This window comes from Ziziphus jujuba, chromosome 4 (genome assembly GCF_031755915.1).
Source record: "Ziziphus jujuba cultivar Dongzao chromosome 4, ASM3175591v1".
NCBI lineage: Eukaryota > Viridiplantae > Streptophyta > Magnoliopsida > Rosales > Rhamnaceae > Ziziphus > Ziziphus jujuba.
Window position 1 is genome coordinate 5,442,065 of NC_083382.1, and position 21,780 is coordinate 5,463,844.

The following is a 21,780-nucleotide window of genomic DNA, read 5'->3' on the forward strand; positions in this document are numbered from 1 at the left end:
TATATATATATATAACTTTTGCTGATATAAATATTTGAATTATTTATTCATTAGGTAGGCTCGGCCCGGTTGTGGGGGTTGGAAGTCCAATACCCCTATTAATCATTTTCCATATCTGCCCCATTTAGGAGGGAATGTGCCCCATTGAGGTAGACCTGGTCCCTGTTAGCCCTCTCGATTATAAGTTACATAGTTTTTTGCCGATGGATAATAGTTACATACTTAAAATATTATTTAATTGACACACACACACACACACACACACACACACACACACACACACACACACACACACACACACACACACACACACACACACACACACACACACACATATATATATATATATATAGCACATTTCCATATAACTCTTCGCTTGATCTAATATTTAAATAGAGGGCTTTCATTCTATATGCTTTTTTTTTTTAAATAAATTTGATTCAATTGATAAATTATTCACAATTTTAATTGGAAAGCCATAATATGAAAGGAAAATTATAATAATTTAAATAGATGGCTTTCAAATCATGATTTAGTTTTAGCACAAAATTTCATTTTTTTTATTTTTATTGTTATTTTTTGAATATATCATATACAATTATGCTATAATAAGAATTTGATTACATGTAATTTCAACAATTTACCATAGAATTATATATATATATATATATACATATATATATATATATATATATATATATTTATATAATTCATGAACAAATTAAGATTACATGTAATCCGGCATGGGACATCCACCATAACTCATATGCTATTCTTAGTTTTTATTTTAGTCCAACATCTTGGTTCAAGAATTTTCACATACATACATTTACATATATATATATATATATATAGACACATACACACTCACACGACAATATTGATAAAAATTTGGGTGCAAAGAAATAATAAAGGGAGTAGGGATTAGAATTAATTTTTACCAAATAAATTGTTCCTAATCTTATATTTTGCACAGCCACTATTGCATTGTGAAAAGGCAGTTAATAAAAAAGCTTCAAAGCATTCTCTTGCTTGCCTAATTAACCAAGCAATGATTAAGTCCATTAGATAAGTGTGTGCGGTGTGTTTAATGCTTGCATAGTGCACTTTTCAACTACTCTATCCATACACAAATAGAAACGTGTATTTTCAACAATATTATAAGGAAGCTTAAATTTATGATCAAATGCACTATCAGAACCAATCACAACTTGATCAAATTCTGCTAATATGATAAATAAGAAATGCACTATAAGTCCTCCCATCAACATGATGATGACCACCATATATATATATATATATATAATGCCAGAAAATGTATAAATGTTTGTCCTTGCTTCTAGCTCTACTCTTTCTCTCGCTCTCCATGTCCCACTTTATCTCCACAAAAGTTTTGCTTCTTTCAAGTACATAACAAAGCCATAGAAGAAGAAAAAATTCATTAAGATATGTGATCGAATAAGAATAATCTCAAATTAATTTATTTTCATAGTTTATAATTAGAAGGGCATTTATGTATACATGTATTTATATATGTTTACTTTTCAATAATTATATGGGTGGTGATTTTTGATGAAACATAGTGGCTTTTGTAGTGAATTAGATTTTTTTTTTTGGGACAGTCTAAATTTGAAATATTTTTGGGACTTAGGAGGCTCGCCAAAACATTTTTGAAGGAAAGAGTTAAATCCTATGATGGGTGTGGGCATTCTATTGATTATGTAGATGGTGGCTCGAAAAGCATAAGACCAAAATTGTGTGGAACACTGGCATTGAGAACAGGGTTCGATCGGTTTCAACAATATGGCAATGAACTTGTTACCTCATTCAGAACCACCGTTAAAGCATTTTCTGAAAAATTCTTACATACATGGAAAATATTAATCATTAATATAATGTGTTAGTAAAATGGATATATATGATCCGTTAGATTAAAAATGCACGGTTAGAATTGAAAAACAAACATAAATAAGTATAGAAAAGACTAAGTAGAGGATTCTAATTCAACCCTGCCGACAAATGATTTTTCTCCATTCCCCATTAATTATGTTCCAGATTCCATTGGAGGAGAACCCTGCTGAAAACACTCAAGGTATGGTTCTTAATATAATATTAGGCTTATTTCATTGCAAAAGATATTAATAGTTCTTGCAATTGTTGTAGCACATGTCCATGTAGTTCTTCACTTGATCTAATTCTGTCACAGATGAAAATCATTCAATTAAAATGTGCTCTATGTATGTTTGTTTGTAATATTCACATAGAAGGCTTCCAAATGTAATATATGAAGAGGCTAACAAGAATACACCATAAGCTTGTAAGTTTGTTCAAGAACTTTGTGTGCTTTTTTATCCTTAAGCAAAATCAATTAAACGCATCAATTAACTTGATAGGAAACATAAAAGGACAAGTTAAGAAAAAGTTTAAATTACTGTTTGAACAACGTTTGGATAACTTTTGATTCTGCTTATTTATAATTTTTGTTTTTCAAAAAAGCTTTTTGAGAACATTGATTCTGGTTTAAACTTTTCTAGAAACATAAAATTTTTTTTAAAATGTCAAAACATTTTTCAAAAAGTAAATTTTATAGGATCTTATGAACAATAAATATATTTTTAAATTTTAACCTTTAAAATAATATAAGAATTGATAAAAAAAATTTGATACTAGAATCATTGAATTAATATGATATGAATCTGATTGTATGTATATATATATATTTGATCTAATTTTTCATTTAAAAAAAATTTTTGATACTAGAATTATTAAATTAATATGATATGAATCTGATTGTATCTATATATATATATATATATATTTGATCTAATTTTTTGCGTAAGAAATAAAAGGAGTAAGGTTTAGAATTTTTTAATTACTAGATAATTTTTTCCTACTTTTGTACTTTGCACAACCATAAGTGCGTTGTAATAAGGCAGTTGAAAAAGCTTGATAACATTCTCTTGCACGCATAGCCAAACAAGGATTAAATACCCGAGTTCCATTTTGCAATGCTTCTGTATTGCACTTTTCAACTACCCTTCCCATGCACAAACAAAAATGTGTATTTTCAACGATACCAAGAAGCTTAAATTTATGATCAAATTAAAGATGGTCAGTAAGAATAAGAGCTTGAAATTTAGGTGGAAAGATAGAGGAAGGACAGCCTGAAGCTAGTAAATAATTGGGAAATGCACCATGATAAGTCCCATTATAATGATGATCACCAAATTTCTAAAAAGAAAAATATTTTTGAAATATTGTATACAAAACCTTATGAAGAAGAGTATAATTATTTAAATATGTGATGAGGAAAATTTTAAAATTATTTTGTTTTTCATTTTATTAATTTGAGGCAAAGTATTATGTACAAATATGAATATTTACGTATCCACAAGCTACCACAAAGGGTGGCTGCTTTTGATGGATTACACATATACAAGGCTTTTGAGACTTTGAGTGAGTCATTTCTTTAAATTATACGACCATCTATACTAAGGGTCATATGATTTTATAAAAAATTAGGTTTCGAACAGAGTTTTTTTTTTTTTTTTTTTTTTGGGTTAAAGTATGTGAGCGATTAATTCAAATAATATTTTATGTATGTTATTAACTTGCTAGTATAAGCATATGGTAGATATTTTATTTCTCATATATAATTTTTTCCTCCTTCTTTTGGTTTAAAGTTCACATAAAATGGTGGCTCATTTGGGAAAGCAAAAGACATAAATGTCTTGGGAAACGAGGCATAATTGGTCGCATGGCTAAAAGATATTTGACCTCTATTTTTTATTTATTTTTATTTTATTTTATTTTATTTTTATCTTCAAGTAATATATTTTAGTGTATTAATTATTTTCTCGGTACCCATTAAGCAATAATTTATAACTAACTAGCACATCAAATTAGTTTGTGAAAGACTGAAGTAGTTATAAATTAGTAAAGGGATTTTATACATTAATTGTTCTCACTAAATTCCGCTTGATTTTGCAATTCAATATCCTTAAAGTAAAAATGTTTTCTTAAAGTGATGTATTTTAGTGTATTAATTATTTTCTTGGTAAGCGTTAAGCAATAGTTGACTAACTACCACATTTAATTACTTTGTGAAAGACTGAAGTCGTTGTAAATTAGTAAAAGAATTTTATACATTAATTGTTCTCACTAAATTCGACTTGATTTTGCAATTCAATATCCTTTAAACTAAAATTATAGCAGTTTAACATTCTTATTGAATTATTCAGTTGGAAATAAAACGTAACAAAGTTAAGTTTGGCCATTAAATGGACTAAAGTATGAAATTTAATTAAAAGTTGAGCAGATCCATACATAGGACAATGGATGAATCTTTAAACCTGAATTAAATTGATATATATATATATATATATATGCTAATTAATATATAGTTCAAGTTATTCAATAAACACTAGTACTCTAGTTAATATATAAAATTAAAAAGACAGAATTTGAGATAGAAGGAACCGACATAATAAAGCTAATTAAACATGGGTTTGAGAGACTATGATCAATATTATGTAGTGATAAAAGTTTCCAAGTTCATGGTAAGGAAAACATCACAATCTCCTTGAGACAAGGAATTGCTCTTATTCCAATGCCAGCTTTTGTTTTTCCATTTTATTTGGTTTCAATTTTCTTTGTCTGTGAAAACAAAACATGTGGATGATGATCTTTATTGGGTTTGCAAAAGATATACTACTTAACTGTCTGTGATGAGCAGCCAAATTTATATTAATTATTAATGTTTAAATTATTTAGTTTTCATGTTATAATTTGACTTCCACATACTTAATCTTTAAATTATTTAAATTTGATCTACTGGTCTGAGTTGGCTGAAGCGGATGTTAATGTCAGCAAAGAACGGTACCATCCTTTTAGTTCACTATTATGTATTGTTATTTAAGATTATATATATATATATATAAAATTTTGATTTGTTAATAATATAATACGATAAATATTAAAGATTGGTATTTATCTGATTACAAATTTTAACTTATCTAACTACAGATTTTAGTTTCAAATTATATAGTTTTGCTACAGTGTGCACAAATTCTGCAAAATAAAGGGCACAATAAAGGGCATATACGATGGTGGGTCTCTTATAGTGCAAAATTGATGCATTTTTAAACAAAAATTATTAGTTGTATATTAATTTATATACAACAAACCCTGGCCTCCTCCGTATAGGCGATTATATTTATAAAAATAATAAGTTTTAAAAATACAATATAATATAAAATATAGTTAAATTCAAATAATGTTAATCTTATTTTAATAAATTAAAGTTTATTTTTGCCAATCATTTAATTCTCCTTTGAAAAGTGAGATACCATCCCATAGAATTCAACATTAGGGTGTATCTTAGTATATTGAATTTGAGTCTAACTCATATAAAATATATATATATATATACATATATATATAAACATATCAGTCTAGTTTAGATCAGGTTCTTAAGTTCATGATTTGATCTGGATTAATGTTCGGAGAGAGTAATTTGCACCCATAACGTCAAATATGAGTGTGAAGGGTATACAACTGTACAATCTTATTTGTTAAATTATACAAAATATTATTATTATTTTCTTTAATCATTGAAGAAAATTTCAATATAGAGATATTAAATTGTAATCTTATCGTTAGACTCTCCTTACATTGTTGGATGAGAACATTTTTCACTTACATTTGCTAATATATGTAACATTCCCACATACATTCATACAATTAATTTCCATGGCGGTGGATGGGTATAGGGAAATTAGACTTGGGTCACACGTACACAAAAGGGAATGAAAACTATAGCATAAAAAAAGGAGAAAGAGTCCACGTGCCAAAGAGAGCAGGAAACAGGGCAGGAAGCTTCAGTATTGTTGGTCCTGCAGGTTCCTGAAACTGAGACCACTACAAAATGTTATGTAACAAAAAATGGAATCTCGTAGACGTGGGCTTTGCGAAAGATCCGCCGATCCTTTTGCTTCTCTGCTATTTTCATCATCATCTTCTTCTTCTTCTTCTTCAAAATCTACATATTCACCTCTATTTGCCAGCTAACAATCCCAATACAAAAAACATTAATTATTAAGTTCTATAAATTTGTATTAATTTTCTCGTTCCCATGACCTATTAAGACTTTCTAGCTACTCTCTGAGCTAGATTAAAATATGAATTAGACCCATCACCGTTAAAATAATATATGCCTTTTTTTTTTTTTTTTTTAGTGGTTTAAAAAATGTCTCTACAAATAGGCGCTCTTTGTCATTCCGTGTATGCCCTATTAATCAACCAGAACTAGCTTCACTAGCAACCTCAACCTCCTCCTCCTTCTTCTTCTTCTTTTTCCTTTCTTCGATGGCAGTTGCCAAAGACAGAATCCCTCAAGTTTCATCAGCTTCATTTCCATCTGACCAATTTCATAAACCAGGAGTTCAAGAAGTAGCTCACTCTGTTATCAACTTCAAAAATGGATATAGTACTGCTACTAGTACTGGTATTATAAATACCACTTCTTTGCTTAGCTTTGAGCAAACTCATGAGCGTGCTAATTCTCAAAACTGCAATTATCTGAAACCGAGCTCCACTAGTCACAAGGATGTTGATCACTACTCCAACTGGGATGACCATCATAATTATGAGTGGAATAATCATCATCATCATCATCAGGTGATCAATCCGAGAATCTCGGGGGAATTGAATTGTTTCCAGACAGCTTCTGATTATGGCTCTGTAGATAACTCAACAGCAGCCGGGAAAGATTTTCAAAACCAACACGGCGGCGATGGATCGTATGGGTGGTTGTACTCTGAATCAACCATTTCTGCTGATAGCTTTGACGAATCTGCAACTCATGAAGCTTCAAGAATTCATAAACGTCATCAAATGGTATCTTTCTTTCTTATATGTCAACATATGTGTATATATATAAGATTTTATTGACTCAATTCTCTTGTCCTGTAACTCTTTTGTCAAGGATCGTTCAAGACGATGTCACACTGAAGTGGTTTGACGTTGTCTTGGACAATCTGGACAAGTACTGGATAAGAGAATTTTTGATTGTATTCATGTTTTATGATGGTATTAATGGATAAGAATATTTGGTGACAGGGGGAGAGTACCCAAGGTCATAAGAAGCAATGCACTAGTGCAGCTAAAAGGACTAAACCTAAGTCAAGCCCTTCCAAGGACCCCCAGAGTGTTGCAGCCAAGGTTTGCTTCTGTCCTAAGAAAACTAATTTTCTAAAATAATTTTTCAGGGTTTGATTGCAGATTAGAAAAACTAGTTAAAAAAAAATGAAATGGGGATTCATGGTAGGAAGAATGTTTTACTATTTGTTTCAGAATCGACGAGAGAGGATCAGCGAGCGGCTTAAGATACTCCAAGAATTGGTTCCCAATGGCTCCAAGGTCTGGATTTTTCTACCTTTATGTATAAACACATACGTCATTATGTTACATTTTTTTTTTTCTATATTAAAAGTGTTTGATGCCTTTTTTAACAGGTTGATTTGGTAACTATGTTAGAGAAAGCGATTGGTTATGTCAAATTTCTTCAACTTCAAGTCAAGGTGAGTGAATGTTTACATGCATTTATCTCAGAAAGTTTATAATTATAGGTGGTGGTATTGTCTTAATCAGGCTTTTTCTTTTGTGTCAGGTTTTGGCAACAGATGAACTTTGGCCAGCTCAAGGTGGGAAAGCGCTTGATATTTCTCAAGTGAAGGAAGCCATTGATGCTATTCTCTCTTCTCAGAGAGACAGAACTTCAAGCTCGGAGTAGTAATGGAGTTATTAGTTTGTTCAGGCAAGCAAAGTAAAAGCCATAGTCATTGTTGTGGAAGTTAGTGATGTTGAAGAAAAATGATGATCCCAATAGATATTAATTTCTAATTATTTATCTTTTTAGTTGCTGTGAAGATCTTGGAATTGAGTTACGCAATTTTCATATGTAATTGTAACTGAGATTGCAAACTAGTCCCAGTTTCATTGACAAAGAAGAATCTATTAATTTTGTGCTTTCTTCTTGAAAGTCAAAGTTCCATATGCAAAATACTAAACTAGTCCCAGTTTATCTAACAAAATTTTGAAATTATTATGGAAGATAATATTATACATGAAGTTAGTAAACTATAAATCTTGATCTTCTTTCTTGGTTTCATCAACATTATATCTCCTCTTTTTGAAAATTAGATTATCAACAGCATAAATTTTCCCAAAAAAAGAAAAAATTGCTGCGCTGTAACTAAATTCAATTTATTATCAAATTCAATTAATACCAAAACACATATCCGACCATCAAATTAAATTAGTATTCAGGTGGCAATGGAGTAAAATGTATATACAACCACCGTTAATACCATATTATGTGCATAAAAGTCAATAATTACATGCAATATAAATTGAAAATTTTAGTCTTGTTCAACAACGAAATTAAAAAAGTTTTACAGAATAACTATTAACTGTTCAATTATGAATAGCACATTGTACCATATAAAACGGTTGTATATAAATTTTTTTTTTCTTGATTTGACGTTAACCCAACCTCAATTACAACACTGGTAGTTATCCATTTTCAACAATGTGCATGAACTTCCCAATGTGAAAAAATGTCCGGACGCATGTTTGTGAAATATTGGTTTTCTTGCTTTGATTAGGAGCACTAGTTTTTGAGTCCCTCTTGTCTCTCTGTTCTCTCAAAGAAGACAAAGGGGGATCATTAATCACGTGTGGCTTTTAATATGGATCACATGGTTAATCACATGCCCAATCCTTGAAGGGCGCCTTATATATACATTCCCAGAACAAATACCACATCAAATTAAATGTACCAAATCATAAAAGAGAAACAATTTCACTCAATTCTTTTAGATGATTCAATCTACCTTCTGTGTTATTTTATACATACTATTCTCTAATGCAAATTCACTGAACCTTTTTAGTTTCTTTTTCAATTGTTCACATCGAAAAAAGGTATAAATACAGATTTCTCTAAACATATTTAAAATAGGATCCTCTGTTTTGTTTTAATTTAATAGTGTTGCTCAATCTCACTAGTATATTGCCAATCAAACTGGTAATATCTTGATTTAAAAAGAAAAAAAAAAAAAAAACAAACAAACAAAGAGATAGAAATAATGATTTTGTATTTTCATTACAAGGAAATGCTTAAAAAAGAGAGTGGAATAACCAAACCAATAAACTTCCTATCACATGTCAATTATATGATATTATCATATGGGAAAGCATATATTAAAGTCATACATATATCTATTTCCAGCTCTTTGTTTTCATTCTCATGTGCTCTAGACAATATTTTAATTCTCTTAATTTTATGGATATTAGCCTCTTTTTCTTTTGGTTAGTGGGTTTAGTTTAACATTCATTATTGAATTGGACCATTGATTTCATTTGAATTCTCTTGCATATATCTAGCTATTGGGAATTCCATGCAGGATTTTACAATTAGGAAATGATTTTATTCTATTTTATTTTTGCATGTTTATTTGAGAAGACAAACATCATATTAATATTCCCCTGTTTCTCCCAGTTGATAAACTCCATTAGTTTATTGGACAATGATTGAAGGGCTTGTCTTGCTGACTTCATCTAACATGAATGATAAGATCTATAGTATTATTTTCATCCTTCACATTTCAATTATAAATAATTTTAATTTAATCTTGGAAAGCCTTTTCCACTGTGTACGGCTTTCAGTTTGACTACGTGGTCACCAATATGTATATATAAATAGTTTTAATTTTTTCTTTCTTTCTTTTTCGCTGGAACCATACAAATAATTTTGCTTCAGGGATTCATTATACTGCTTATTTTAATTAATTGATAAGGTTGTTATTAAGACATAGTTATTTATAATTGTTGTTGAAAACGAGGCCTAATCTACAAGAAAGTAAAGCAACAGCGATTAAACACGGAAACATATCAATCATGTGGTGCAGCAATTTGTCAGCTATGAATGCTTGAAAAAAGCCGTATGTTCTTAATGTATTATATAATTAAACTCAGATTTATATTATTATGTATATAACTCTTCGTATAAATGTACTAACACAATGCCAATGAAATGCCTTGAGCATAATTTATGGTGTACAATTGGCTGTACCTTATAATTTGGCCTCGCAAAATTGGCTAGACCAGGAAAAAATTAACAAAGGTTCCTCATTTTGGTTACATAATTTTCTATTTTTTTTATTGGGATATATAATTTTCCAATTAGTAACATTATAGCAAAGTGTTATTTTTAATTTACCTTTACAGCTAAATAATTTGGTAAATTATTTTAAAAGGCATGCACACTAAGATGGTTCCAATTAATCCAAGACAAAATCTTATATTAATGAACATATACAGGATTTGAGCAAAACAAAAATAAAAATAAAAATGGACATATATACAGGAAAGCGATCTTGTATATATATACCAAGAAAATAAAATTGATTGATCAATTAATTAATATCCAAAAATAAGAACTAACAATAATAAGAAAAATCTAGTTGTTTACATTCATAGATGATTTCTATTTTTTTTTTCTCGATTTGGATTAGTTTAAATTCTATTAAATTGTTAATAATGTTGGAGTTGGGATCCTAAATAAGGAAAGGAAGGGTGATTTTATAATAGAAGATTATGATATAATTGAAATAAAAACAAGCTGTTAAGCATGTAAAAGCACATGATCGGTGAGACAGACAACAGATATTTAAATAACAGTATAGTCAACTAGGTGTTAATTAAGGTCATGTGCAGCTTAGGCAATGGCAGGGTGGAATAAAAATGTTAATTTAAAGAAAATTAATACATAAATTATATATATAACTGGCAGTGCATTCAAGCTGTGAACTAAAAACCCATCACAGCCATACACGTGCAAGAGATTGGATTAACGTATATGTATGATTATGGAATTGAGTAGTAAAGAGTTTGGCTGGCATACATGTATAGGTGTGTGTTTTGACTTGGGGATACATATATATATATATGTATATATATATTCTAGTTGCATACTAAATCTCAATTCTTAGGAGCCTTCTTGATTGGTTTTAGTTTCTGACAGACATCAAATTATGGGGAACTTTTGCATTCCCTTTTCATCATTTTAACTTATTCTCTCTTTCTTAGTCGAAGCTAACCAAGTGGTTCACAGTTTGACTTTATTTATTTATTTTGGAGCTCTTTTGGAATAATTTTTGCTTTTATTTTTAATTTAAAAAAAAAATGCATGGCTTATGAGAAGCTATAATATTTCTCTAGCTTTGGTTTTTGTGTTTTGGTAAATTTTCTTTAACTTTGGTCTATAGCATTTTAATTTAGAATACTAAAAAGCTTGAATTTTAAAAAGTCAGCATCAATATTTTAGAAGTTATATCAAACGGGGCTTTAGTTGTTAAAAAATGGAGTCGACCAAAAGCAAGTAAGATCACTTCTAATTTTTGCCTTATTATCACTTGATTTGTTTAATGTTTGTAAACTTTAGCTTCTTTTTCTTCTTTTCTTTTTTTTTTTTTTTTGATTGCGTCATTCTTCGTCTCTGCATGTTCATTGTTAAAACAATAAAGTTGTTGGTTCCTCTGGATCGGAGAGTATTTAAAGAAGGCTTTACGAAAGACTCTACAGCAACACAACAACTAATTAATTTTGACATTTGTAAAAATCAGTATAAATATATCAAACACTTTCTAATGGGCAATTGAACGCGGAGACAGTTATGGTTGACATCACAAAATGGCACTAAAGGTCTTCTTGGACAACTTCACAAGTAGTATCCAATAAGAATCATCGTTAAAAGCACAAAACTCTGACAAAATTACATTCTATAAAGTGTTTGCACTACAACTACTTCATATTAAATATATATATATATATATATATATATATATATACATATATATATGTCTATAACTGTCTGGGACCGATGATCTTCTTCTTTTTTAAATATTATTCCTTTTTTTGGATAATTTGTTAGGCCATGGTTATGCCGTTTATACATATCTAGAAAAGTTATATACTTAGAAAAGTGATGAAACTTATACAAGGAAACTATTTGGTAAGCATTAGGAGGCTTCAACAAGAAGTAAAAGAAACATGGACGTTTTGTAAACAAAACCAATATGCTTTGCTTGCACTACCGTACCTTTTTTCTGGTATACATGATCAAAATGTCTTCCCGTGTACAAAACCAATTCAAATTAAGCAGCTTTTTATCTACTTAAAGTTATACCCATAATTCCATTTAAGCATATATAACATATTCTTAAATTCCACCATTGACCCACATTGGCTTTTGTGATCTTCCTTCCTATAAATCAGTTTTATTCTATTTTCTATATATATATATGCTTTTATCTATTTGAAAAAGAAAAAAAAAACAAAAAAAAAAAAACCATATTTTATATCAAGACAAAAACAAAAGGGGACTCAGTTTCATCAAAAAGAGAAAAGATAGAACAAAATCAAGTAGGACATCACTTTTTTTTAATTTTTTTTTAATTTTTTAATTTTTAATTTTTTGTTTTTTGAGCTGTTTTCAAATAATGGCCTAGTGACAATGTTCTATATAAGAACACTACTCAACAATTTCACAACCACACCAAACATAGCACAAACTACTACTCCTAAGTCCTGTAACAAATATAATTTATATGGCATCAATAACGCTTAACTTCTCCGTGGAAGTCAGTGCGCCAGAGCTAATCAAACCGGAGAAACCAACACCAAGAGAATTCAAATACTTATCAAACATTGATGACCAAATAGGATTAAGAAACCACATACCATTTGTGCATTTCTATCTCCCAACTATGCATGCCAATCATGATCATAATGACCCAGTTGCGATGATAAAACAGGCATTGTCTAAGGTTCTTGTTTACTACCATCCGGTGGCGGGTCGGCTAAGGAATGGTGACAAAGGTAAGCTTGTTGTGGACTGTTGTGGTGAGGGGGTGATCTTTCGTGAAGGCAACGCAGATATCAAACTGGCAGAGCTGTGCAACGCTGTTGATGATGATGGGTTGAAGCCACCGTTTCCTCAATGGGATAAACTGTTGGTGGATGACATTTGGGGTAGCAACTTCATCATTGACTCATCCTTGCTTCGCATGCAGGTTTGTAATCATCATAATATAAACATTTGCTTTTTTTTTTTTTCCCTCCAAAATTTCTCTTATGCATGATTACCCTTATAGGCATTATTGTTCAGTTTTCATGCACAATTCGATGCCTATTAGCGCATCAAACTAAACAATAGGTGCCTATAAAGGCAAGAGCATGTAGGATGATACTGGATAAAATTTTGTCGTGAATTTTGGATAAAAGAATGACTGTAGATATATACATATGTTGAAATCAATTATCTATCATGCATTAATCGAAGATGGAATATGATCTCTTATGTGAGATTTAGCTTTAATCCTTAAGTTTATAATTCAAAAATGAAACTGCTTCCTTTTGCTTGGGAGGGATTAAAGTTCTCTTAGTCAAAATTGAATTTTCAGTGAGTTTTTGGTAAATATTATTATTTGAAACTCAAACCCACATTCGTAAACTTGCAAATTATAGTATATGATTCATTCCCATTCAATCTCATTTCTACGTAACTTGAAAACCAACATTTTATAGCAAGCCATATATATATATATATATATAAATAGGCAATCAAGACTACAGTTTGTTTGGTGTGGAAATTAAGAAATTAATGTATCTCATTAATCCTGAAGCATTATATCTTTTTGCAATTTATAGGTAACGAGATTTGCATGTGGTGGATTTGTCTTGGCCTACACATTCAACCATTGCATATGTGATGCTTATGGTGCTTACCAATTCATAAAAGCAATCTCAGAATTTTGCACCAATCCAACCCAAACCACTCCTACTGCGTTACCAAGCTGGGGAAGAGAAACTCTGAAACCTCGTTCATCTCTCACCATTTCCTACCCCCATCTTGAGTATGGAACATCTAAGAATCCTACCATTACCTATGCAGAATCCCAATTCAAAACCTTAGCTCAAACATCAATATTCCTCTCTCCGACCGATATATCACTCCTCAAAAACCAACCCAATAACCAAAAACTCCCAACCTTTGATGCTGTATCAGCTTGTCTATGGAGAGCAAGAACAAGAACACTTCTCAACCCTGAATCCACAACTAGACTTCTCTTCCCAATCGACACTCGCTTTCGATACAAACCGCTATTGCCTAAAGGTTACTATGGAAGTGCTGTTGTGTTTCCATGTGCAATAACAAAAGCATCAGAACTTGTTGATAAACCATTGAGTTATGCAGCAGGTTTGATATCAGAAGTGAAAAAAGAAGTTGGTGAGGATGAATACAGGGCTTCTGTGTTGGATTTCATCGAAGCGAATGGACGAAAAGGGTTTCATTCTGAAGGAGCATTTGTTGTTTCGGATATGACTCGGTTAAGGTTTGGAGAATTGGATTTTGGTTGGGGAAAAGGGATATATGGTGGACCTTCAAGGGCTGGAACTGGTTTGGTACCTGGAATGGTAACTTCACTTGTTACTCATAAGAATAAAGAGGGTGTTGTTGGAATTTTGGCTTTGGTTTCTTTACCTCAAGAATTTGTTGACAAGTTTCATAAGGAAATAAGGAAAGAGATTAATGATTGTAATATTGCTGTTGGAAAACTTGTTTCTGCTTTGTAAAGCTTATGAACATGGAGGATCAAATATTCAATAGGACTGAAAACCAAATTAAAGTGGGACAATTTGTGCAATTCCGAAAATATATTCATAAGGGATAGATTATTTTAGAATTATAATTGAGACTGAGTAGCTGGAATAGCTCAGTTGGTTAGAGCGTGTGGCTGTTAACCACAAGGTCGGAGGTTCAAGCCCTCCTTCTAGCGCCAATGTTTAATTTTCTTTTAAACAAATTTTTGTTGATTGGAATAACTTCATATATTGTTAGAATAAAACATATTGAGCATGAAAACGTTATATTGTAGTACAAAATTTTGGACTTTGATTTCTATAGTTATATTCACTAAATATATATATATATATATATATATTAGTTTTGTAGAATAAGTGATTAGAATATTATAGCTTCAAATCAATTATAGAATAAGTGACTAGCAAATTATTGCTTCAAAATCAAATTATATGTTAGAAAATGAGTTTGAGCCCTTCAAAGTGACTGTAATAGAATAAAAGATAAGTAAACGAAAAATAAAAATGGTCAGATTTCATTCAAAAAAATCTGTTTTTAATTTCACTAGAACTATCCAAAGGTTAAAAGAAAACATTAAAAGAACGTGAGCGGCAGGATTCGAACATGCGCGGGCAGAGCCCACATGATTTCTAGTCATGCCCGATAACCACTCCGGCACGCCGACTACACGGTTAGCAAGTCCCAAACCATAAATATTTAACGAAGAATCCTTATTCGTTTGCTTTCCATAACCCACTTCCCCTCCTTATCCTCTGTCACAGTTGATCTTCGAAATGGGCTCTGATTCTCTTCTTCTTCTTCTTCTTTTTCTCTTCCAAATCCCACAACCCTTCAAAACCCTAGACCTGAATTTTTAGTCTTCATCAATAAAAAAGAAAACTTCCCTTTCTTCAAACACTTTTGTCCCAGAAAAAAAAAGAAAAATTCTAAAAAAGAGCCCAAAATGCTTCAACACCAACTGGTTCAATCCCCAGCTCGTCTGGGTCTAAGCAATCCCACATCGCCATCTCTGCAAAACTCTACTCCTCCAAAACTCCCTCCTCACCACCCTTCCAATCTCGCATCCTCTTCCTCTTCCTCTTCCTCTTCTTCTTCTTCTTCTTCTTCTTCTTCTTCGTCCACCATAACCACCACCACAACCTCCTCAACCCTCCTCCCTCTCCTCCCTCCTCTTCCTCGTGCCCAGTCCCTCCTCCACCAAATGGCTTCCCTCGCTTCCAAACTCTTCGAGGTCTCATCCAATCGATCCCTCTGGCTCTCTTCCTTCCGCGGTTCTCTCCCAACTTTCCTCTCTTCCCAATCCACTCCTCCTCATCTTCCTGACCCTTCTCCTTCCTCCACCAAAGAAATCCTTTCCCTCTTCACTTCCCTCCAGACCCAGCTCTTCGAGGCCGTTGCCCAGCTCCAGGAGATTCTCGATCTCCAAGACGTCAAGCAGAAAATCGCCCGCGAAATCCGATCCAAGGACGCCGCCATTCTCGCGTTTGCTAATAAGGTTAAGGATGCCGAACGGGTTCTTGACATTCTCGTCGATGATTACTCCGATTATCGCCGACCCAAAAGGACAAAATTGGAAAAACATGGTGTGGAAGATAATGATGGGGATGATGTTGATGATGATGAAGAAGAAGAAGACGAGGATGCGCCAGGATTAACGACGGTTGCTTCGCGGTTGAAGTTGGACGATATCTTGTCCTATGCTCACCGGATAAGCTACACCACGTTTGCGCCTCCGGAGTTCGGAGCTGGTCAAGCGCCTCTTCGTGGGGCTCTGCCTCCTGCGCCTCAGGACGAGCAAATGCGGGCTTCCCAGCTCTACAATTTCGCTAATCTCGATGTCGGTTTGCCAAAGACTGTGGAGAGCAACGAGAAGAGAATTGAGGCTATGATCGAGCCTCCACCGCCTGCGGTTCCATCGGAGCCGAACCCACTTTCCAATTTGGCAGCCATTCAGGGGTTGCTTCCGAATATCACTGTCCCATCTGGTTGGAAACCTGGCATGCCTGTGGAATTGCCAACAGATTTGCCTGTGCCTCCACCCGGATGGAAGCCTGGCGACCCGGTGCCATTGCCGGCATTGGAATCTCTTCCTGTTCCAAGGGTTGAGGAGCAGCAAGTGCGTCCTCTTCAGGGTTTGCATAAGCCGCTGCCGGAGCCCATACAGGTTCGACCTGTTCAGCTCGATATTCTTGATCAAGACGATGACAGTAGTGATTATACTAGTGACGATGCAAGTTCCGATGACGATGACTGATGAGATGATACGGGTTTTATCATCTAGTCGCTTGACTTTTTTTCATGTAGTCAAGCATATTAATTTTGTACCTTGCTTTTCCATTTGAATGAAATTGAAAAGTTTTCATTTGTAATGTTAATTATCTTAGTTTTCTAACCCTTTTAATGCCCTCTACCGGTCTCATTTTGTTTACTTAAATTATGAGCATTACTTGTCATCTGTTCAACGAAAGAAGATTGTAGATTTTGCTATGGTCTTGCTTCTGCCCTAAGCTAAAAACATTATCTTATGTTCCATTGCTTTGAAGTTTGAAAGTTGTTAGCTTTTTAGAATGGTTGCTGTATATAGTGTCCAAGTTTAGCAGGCAACAATTTTTTCTTTTTGTTTGTTTGTTTTGGATAAAGCTCCATTGAAGGTTTAAACGAGTGTCAGCTCTCGGCATTTTTATTGAAAGATTTATGCGAATAACAGTTTGGATTGTTTTTGTTGAAAGATTTATGCAACTAACAGCATGGATTGGTTAGTTAAAGAGAACTCTCGATAAGGTTTCTAGGGCAATGATTTAGTGAAATATGAGGAAAGGAATGAAGCCTCTAATACTTTTGGCCCAATTTGCATAATTGCATTGAGTTGGTATATATGTGAGATCAAATATTTTTGTAATGTTTGCCTTTAGTTCATACAGTAAGCTTTGTGATAGTCATATGATTCAGCTGAATACTTTTTGAAATATGATAGATGAAAACATCACTTAAACTCTCTGTTAGTGCCCACTGCCCATTGCCCATATTGGCTCTGTTTAATGGCCGGTTATAACTTTGGTGATATGACTGGTACATAATGTGTATAACCTTGAACTGTATTATCTCGTTTAGAATTCTGGTTTAAATGGCTTCAATGCCAGATAATATTGATGGTATTCATCTGAGATTAAATGGTTGGTGGTTGAGAAACCTCTTCATATTCTGAGAGGGAGTGATGAAGAGTTTGGTTTATAGTATTTAGAAGAGATGGGTGAAATAGACAGTTGCTAACTTTGTACTGAAGTTCTGCATTGTTAAGTATGGCTATCATATTGAATGACCAAAAAAGGTCCAACTGTGCATGCACACGCACATAAAATCTGTGAAAATTGGAGACAGTGGCACAGTATGATTTAGAAAATGGTGGCAAACTCATTAATTTGAGTTTACAGAAAGGCACAAGGGGTACATTATATAGTTTATCAAGATTACTCAAAAAATAGAAGAAAAGAAAGAAGTTATCAAGCTATGCTAAAATAATTAATTGAAGCAATACTTTGTAGATGCTGTTTATTAGATTTTCTTGTGTTACCTGTGGTAGAAAGAACATATTCATACATGTATGTTTTTGCATGAGACTTTTTGCTGTGCATGAATTTGGGTCATTTTCAATCACACAGTGAAGAAAGATATGAGACAGTTTCATGCCAAAGCTTCAAAAATGTTTGTAATAGAAAAGTTGGATATGAGCAGACCTAATCTTGATGCGCAGATGACTACTTATGAACTGTGATTTGAGATAATGTTAGATAAGTGATTTGGGAGATATATCTTTAAATTTGTCATAATCACTCTGTATATTATAGAGATAAAGTGAACAAATGTAGAGATATAGATATAAGACTGAACATTGATAATGCAAATGTTAATTTTTCATATCAATTTCATTATCTATTAATACTAATATGCTGCTGTGCATAGAGGTTTTTTGACTATGGGACTTGGTTCGGATGGTTGGCTCTTTGACTTCATTGTCTAAGCCGATTCATCTAAGAATGACACTTTCATCCCCTGTGCATCAAAATCACTGCCTAATTGCCTCGCAGCCTGTAACACAGAACTCAAAATTAACACCGAGAAGACTATGGCTAGCAGCATCCTTGATGTCTTTGCAACACCTGAATCAGCCATAGCCATGTGGAGGGGAGAGAGGGGGAGCGAGCAGAATATGTATATAAATATTGTAACTTGAGAGAAAATGAGAAAAGTGGATGTTAGAAACAAATTTAGTGAGAGAAAATGACAAAAATGGATGTTAGAAACAAATTTAGTTCGGAATAATTTTGGCTTAAGAAAATTTTAAGAATTTGAAAGAAATTGCAGACAATACCTTATGGAGAAAAATCGCACGTAATAATAATCCTTAATATGGAAAGTTAGTAGTGATATAATTTCAATGTCTGTAGCTTCGTTAACGGCTACACGGAAATGTGTTTTATTACATTGGATTTGGATATCAAAGAAGGGATTAATTCCCAAAAAAATTTAAAATTAAAAATTAAAAAAAAATTAAAAAATTAAGGATAGATATTTCCACGTATATGTTGTAAACGTGGGCCTGTCCAGTGTTTTAAATCTTTGGGCACTTCCAAATAAACTTTACACAGTTCATAAGTTATTTATTTTTATTTTTATTATTATTTTTTTCTTTAATCAGATGGTAGAAAATAATGATTAATGCCATAAATAATAGATTACGTAGATTCTATCAACGCTTTATGATACTATTCTTCTTATGATTTAAAAAAAAAGAAAAAAGAAAAAAGAAAAAAAAAAAAGAACCTGAAGTTGAATATTCCTATTCTGAACATTTAAAAGTAAAAAGAAATCTAAAACATTTTAGAATGAAAAATTATTATTATTAAGACAAAGGCCAGAAATGCGAAATTAATGGCTCCTGGTCTCCACCTCCATATGACACCGTCAAAATTAATATGCATGGAGGCAGTGAAAGAATGCTAAAGCTGGTTTGGGTATAGTTTACCAGAAATTTTCAACGAAGGCTGATTCAATGTATGCATAAGGTTGCGCCATGCGATTCATGTCTTGAAAGTAGAGTCTATGGAGCGGAATGTTATCTTTGAGGATGATAAAGAGCTCATTATAAGTAATATATCTTCACAAACTGCCTCAGTCTCTTGGTACAGTGATTGAAGATATTTATAGCTATCTTAATAAATTTACTTTTTGGAAGGTCAATTTTGTTCTTAGTGGATTGAATAAAGCTACTGATTGGGTAGGAAAAACGCCTAAGATAACATTCTTATATACAGGTGGGATGTTAATTTACCTTACTTTGCTCACTGTTGTAAACAGTGAGCTGAACACCCCCCTGTTTTGACCAAAAGGGGATGAAAAATTAATAATTTAACTAGAAAAATGAAAGATTTTTGAAGCTATATGTGCTGATGTGTCATTAGAAGAAGCCAAAGATAATTCTTATGTTACTAGCAAAGAAGTATGAGATCGTACTTGGCCATACTGTTATAGGAGATTAATATTATACATGTATATCAGATAGCATACAAGCGATTAAATCGTATCACAACACTGTGTATTTATACTTACGTACGCCTATTACTCAATGAAATCATCTCGGTTATCTAGCTACGCTACAATGATTAATTCAGGTACTGACCCTGACTTCGTAGATGCAGTTTGTTAGATTTATGTTGTATCAACAGTTAACTATAGTGGGAAGTAGATATTCATGCATGTATTTGTTTCTGTGAGTGTGTTTTGGCCATTTGGTTTGCGTGTATTTGAGACATTTTGGATCCAAAAAATAAAGAAAAGATATGAGATAGTCTGATGCCAGAGCTTCAAAAATTGTTTTGTAAGAGAAAAAATTGGAAATCATTTTCTTGTGTTTGTTTTATTAAAATAGTGACGGTAAGCAGTAGAATCTTAATGCTTTAGTGACTTCTGTGAACAATTATGTAAGTATTATTGATGTTTTCATTGTAAGAACCATTAAATTTCTGTTTCTTTCACCTCTGCTCCATTTATGTTTGTATATACTGATTATATATATATATATATATATATATTTATATATATGAAAATTCTATGGTGAGGACGATTCGCATGAGAACCGCAGTATTAGTGACGGTTTTTCATAATATTAATGATGGTTTCTTAAAAAATCGTCACCAATACTATAAAAAACTGTCACCAATACTGTGGTCCGCATGAGAACCATCCGCATCATAGACGGACTGATATATGGAAATTCTATGGTGAGGACGGTCCGCATGAACACTGCAGTATTAGTGACGGTTTTTCATAGTATTGATGACGGTTTCTTAGAAAATCATCACCAATACTATAAAAAACTGTCACCAATACTGTGGTCCGCATGAGGACCGTCCGCACCATAGACGGACTGATATATGGAAATTCTATGGTGAGCACAGTCCGCATGAGGACCGTAGTATTAGTGACGGTTTTTCATAGTATTAACGACGGTTTCTTAGAAAATCGTCACCAATACTATAAAAAACTGTCACCAATACTGTGGTCCGCATGAGGACCGTCCGCATCATAGACGGACCGATATATGGAAATTCTATGGTGAGGATGGTCCGCATGAGGACTGCAGTATTAGTGATGGTTTTTCATAGTATTAACGACGGTTTCTTAGAAAATCGTCACCAATACTATAAAAAACTGTCACCAATACTCTGGTCCGCATGAGAACCGTCCGCACCATAGACGGACTGATATATGGAAATTCTATAGTGAGGATGGTCCGCATGAGGACCGCAGTATTAGTGACGGTTTTTCATAGTATTAACGACGGTTTCTTAAAAAATCGTCACCAATACTATAAAAAACTATCACCAATACTGTGGTCCGCATGAGGATCGTCCGCACCATAGACGGACTGATATATGGAAATTCTATGGTGAGGACGGTCTGCATGAGGACTGCAGTATTAGTGACGGTTTTTCATAGTATTAACGACGGTTTCTTAGAAAATCGTCACCAATACTATAAAAAACTGTCACCAATAC

General features: G+C 32.7%; 3 protein-coding genes and 2 non-coding genes across 5 annotated transcripts; 4 read left to right on the forward strand and 1 right to left on the reverse strand.

Annotated features, from left to right (window-relative positions):
* The first annotated feature begins 6,052 nt into the window (after positions 1-6,052).
* On the forward strand, positions 6,053-7,981 carry LOC107416235 (putative transcription factor bHLH086). The gene is made up of 5 exons (XM_016024705.4): positions 6,053-6,897; positions 7,120-7,221; positions 7,354-7,419; positions 7,515-7,580; positions 7,670-7,981. The coding sequence occupies exons 1-5, from the start codon at positions 6,367-6,369 to the stop codon at positions 7,790-7,792; spliced, it is 888 nt and encodes a 295-aa protein (XP_015880191.3). The 5' UTR covers positions 6,053-6,366; the 3' UTR covers positions 7,793-7,981.
* Positions 7,982-12,634: 4,653 nt separating this feature from the next.
* On the forward strand, positions 12,635-14,738 carry LOC107416234 (benzyl alcohol O-benzoyltransferase). The gene is made up of 2 exons (XM_048472568.2): positions 12,635-13,133; positions 13,771-14,738. Exons 1-2 carry the CDS (start codon positions 12,669-12,671, stop codon positions 14,695-14,697), a joined length of 1,392 nt encoding a protein of 463 aa, XP_048328525.2. The 5' UTR covers positions 12,635-12,668; the 3' UTR covers positions 14,698-14,738.
* Positions 14,739-14,826: 88 nt separating this feature from the next.
* Positions 14,827-14,900, forward strand: TRNAN-GUU (transfer RNA asparagine (anticodon GUU)). The gene has a single exon. It is a non-coding gene; the product is annotated as a tRNA-Asn (tRNA).
* A 407-nt stretch (positions 14,901-15,307) lies between these two features.
* On the reverse strand, positions 15,308-15,389 carry TRNAS-AGA (transfer RNA serine (anticodon AGA)). The gene has a single exon. It is a non-coding gene; the product is annotated as a tRNA-Ser (tRNA).
* An 85-nt stretch (positions 15,390-15,474) lies between these two features.
* Positions 15,475-17,094, forward strand: LOC107409015 (mediator of RNA polymerase II transcription subunit 4). Its single transcript, XM_016016450.4, has one exon. The coding sequence runs from the start codon at positions 15,669-15,671 to the stop codon at positions 16,977-16,979; it is 1,311 nt and encodes a 436-aa protein (XP_015871936.3). The 5' UTR covers positions 15,475-15,668; the 3' UTR covers positions 16,980-17,094.
* Positions 17,095-21,780: the final 4,686 nt, after the last annotated feature.